This window comes from Etheostoma spectabile, chromosome 2 (assembly GCF_008692095.1).
Source record: "Etheostoma spectabile isolate EspeVRDwgs_2016 chromosome 2, UIUC_Espe_1.0, whole genome shotgun sequence".
Taxonomy (NCBI): Eukaryota; Metazoa; Chordata; class Actinopteri; order Perciformes; family Percidae; genus Etheostoma; species Etheostoma spectabile.
This window is the reverse complement of record NC_045734.1, coordinates 10,185,354-10,187,894: the sequence shown is the minus strand read 5'-3', so window position 1 is coordinate 10,187,894 and position 2,541 is coordinate 10,185,354. Positions and strand designations below refer to the sequence as shown.

Genomic DNA, 2,541 nt, shown 5'->3' with positions numbered 1-2,541 from the left:
AAAAACACATGGAGAAAAACAAACTTGGAATCAAAAGAAAAAACAGAGTGAGCCACCACTCTTATATGTTCAACTTCGTTTCTTGTGTATCCTTTGTCCCCCCACTCATTTGGTGAAAGTCCAGGATTAGAGCTTTTTTATATTTTTATTCAATTTATAAATGAGGAAAAATATAATGCAGATTTGCTTGTCATCTTGTCCATCCAGCCAGTAATTGAAGCGTAGTTTCGGGTCAAAAGTGTGAAAAGTACATTGTCACAGCAGACAGGCTGTGAGCGAGGCCTGCCCCGAAAAGTCGTATCGCTTTGAGACAAAACAGGTCTCTCCAGCTGCATTCCGAGCATGGATGTCAACGTAATACGACAAAAAGTACCCATTAGTGCATATTGATGAGCGCATTATGCAATTTTGAAGCAGTGGTCTCTCAAAAGGAAAAAAGTAAAAGGCAAGCTTTTCCCCTGGAACTGCACAAATTTTGCTTCTCACTCTTTTCCAACAGCAACAGGCAGAATACTACCATATAAAATGTGCAATAGAGGGATTTTGTGAAGCAGCGCCCCAGTTAAGTCAAGGCATATAATCTCTTTTCCAAATGATGGGCTGTATTATCGTAGTTAAAAGTCCCATCAGTCCCTCCTAATGTGGCAGATTACTCCTGGTTGGTTCGCCTTTTTTCACAAATTTACAAATTAAAGTTTGTGAATTCTTGAGATACCTGAAAAGGATGCTCAGCTCACAACTAATAAGTGAATATTTTGTTTGCTTATTTTGTTTTGTCTATTTCACAAACAAAGGTTGACAGGCTGTGTCACATTCCAAAGCAAAGAGGGAACAAACAAAAATTAAAATAAAACAAAACAAATTTATGCGTTTATACATGAAGATTTCTTTTCGTTAACGAGAACGGTTGAAGATGAAGAACGCGGTACTACTTCCACACTGCATGTGGTGCTCTTCTCAGCGGCGCTGGGTTGTGAAGCGACCCTCTCCCTGGCCACCAGAGCCTCTTCCGGATCCCATGCCAGGTTTCGGGGCCATGCCGCCTCGCGGTGGTGGTCCCCTGCCGTCCCGTTCTCGCATCATTCCACTTCCCACGATGCCTCTGGAACCTCCAGGGCCCCGGTCGTTGCGCCTCATGTCCCGACGGTCGTCTCCTCCGCCGCGGGTCTCTCGTTCACGCACCGCCCTAGTCTTCTTTTCTTCCACATTCAGACGCACCTCGCCTCGAAACATGATGGGCTGCAGGGAGAAGAGTACAGTTACTACAGTGGGGGATACCTGGACTGAATATTTCCTTAATCAATTTCACAACCCACATCATTACCTGGTTTGCACACATGAGTTTGTCAATCTGCCCCCGACCCCATGTAAGCACTGCTGTGTCACAATGGTCTGACCTGACAAGTTCAGTGTCCCTGACAGTCAAACTATTTCATCTCTAAAGTTGTGTTCAGGCTGACTTTAGCGCTACGTGAAAAAAAGGAGTCCCCTTATTTAGAATGAGGCCAATCTGATGTTGCAATTGGGATGCCAATGCAGGAACCTACAAATAAATGCAGCCTAATTTGGCAAAAAAGTGAAACCTGGCTAAACCTTTGCAGCAGTGGAACGTCCTACAACAAGATGATGCATTGGTCAATCAAAAACATGCAAGCACAAATTCCTGTTTGATTACTTTTTACAGTTTACCTCAGTTTATCATTGTGACAACAGATAAGTTTGGTTATTGACATATCACATTCATAGGGCACTTACTTTGTACACTGGTATAAAGATTTTCTATACATTTGAGTGTCAGCTGCCTTTTGGGCTGGGATATTTATTGTGAGAGACCAAATCCTCATGCCTTTGAGTCCAGCGAGTTTCCACCACAAGAGAGGTTAAGGGAAAAAAAAAAGTTGATCTGGCTCAACAGCACAATTCAGTCATCAATGAATGCACTGTGCCTACCAATCAAAAGTTCCAGTGAAAAATCCTTTGACAGGCGTTTATTAGCGTTGCGCCAATCTACTGTTTGGTGAAACTTTTTGCTAACAGTGACAGATTTCCAGGGTAGTAGGCTCCTACTTCAAAGCAGTATAAACTGCTGTATAGTGGCGTCAAACTGCTTTGTGCTTTTTGTTTGTTTTTTTGTAACTATAGTTGGTCTGATCACAGCCTTAGATATCAGGGTAAGAGCCTGATTTGTACTGACATGACAACGTGAAACAAAGTTAACATGTGTATTGTAACAGACAAGGTATTTCCTGTAGGGGTTTATCTCTAGGGTTACATTGCCACATTATAGACTTGAAGTAGAAATGTGTGTCACCAAACCACCACCAAAGGGGGTAATGAAATTTTAATACATGCCCCTTGTACCTTGGCCCCAAGGATTCTTTGCACAGGTTCAGAGTCATCAAAGACCACAAATCCAAAGTTGGGCAGCTTCCCACCAACGCCCTTGGTGTTGATCCGCAGCTCCACAACATTTCCATATGCTGGAAAAAAAAAAGAAAAAAGTAAATTTAACTAATAATTATTCACTTAAAAAAAAAAAAA

The 2,541-nt window shown here is 42.2% G+C and overlaps 1 protein-coding gene across 4 annotated transcripts in view; it reads right to left on the bottom strand.

Annotated features, from left to right (window-relative positions):
- Positions 1 to 71: 71 nt before the first annotated feature.
- The window catches only part of g3bp2a (G3BP stress granule assembly factor 2a), a 10,896-nt gene continuing 8,426 nt past the window's right edge, over positions 72 to 2,541 (bottom strand). For 2 of the 4 annotated variants that reach the window (XM_032529480.1, XM_032529496.1), the window contains 2 exons: positions 2,353 to 2,480; positions 72 to 1,239 (listed from right to left, as the gene is read on the bottom strand). In XM_032529480.1, coding sequence (XP_032385371.1) covers positions 958 to 1,239; positions 2,353 to 2,480 — 410 coding nt within the window. In that variant the 3' untranslated portion in view covers positions 72 to 957. The remainder of the gene's footprint in view (positions 1,240 to 2,352; positions 2,481 to 2,541) is intronic. The other 2 variants (XM_032529502.1, XM_032529488.1) reach the window with 1 other exon arrangement.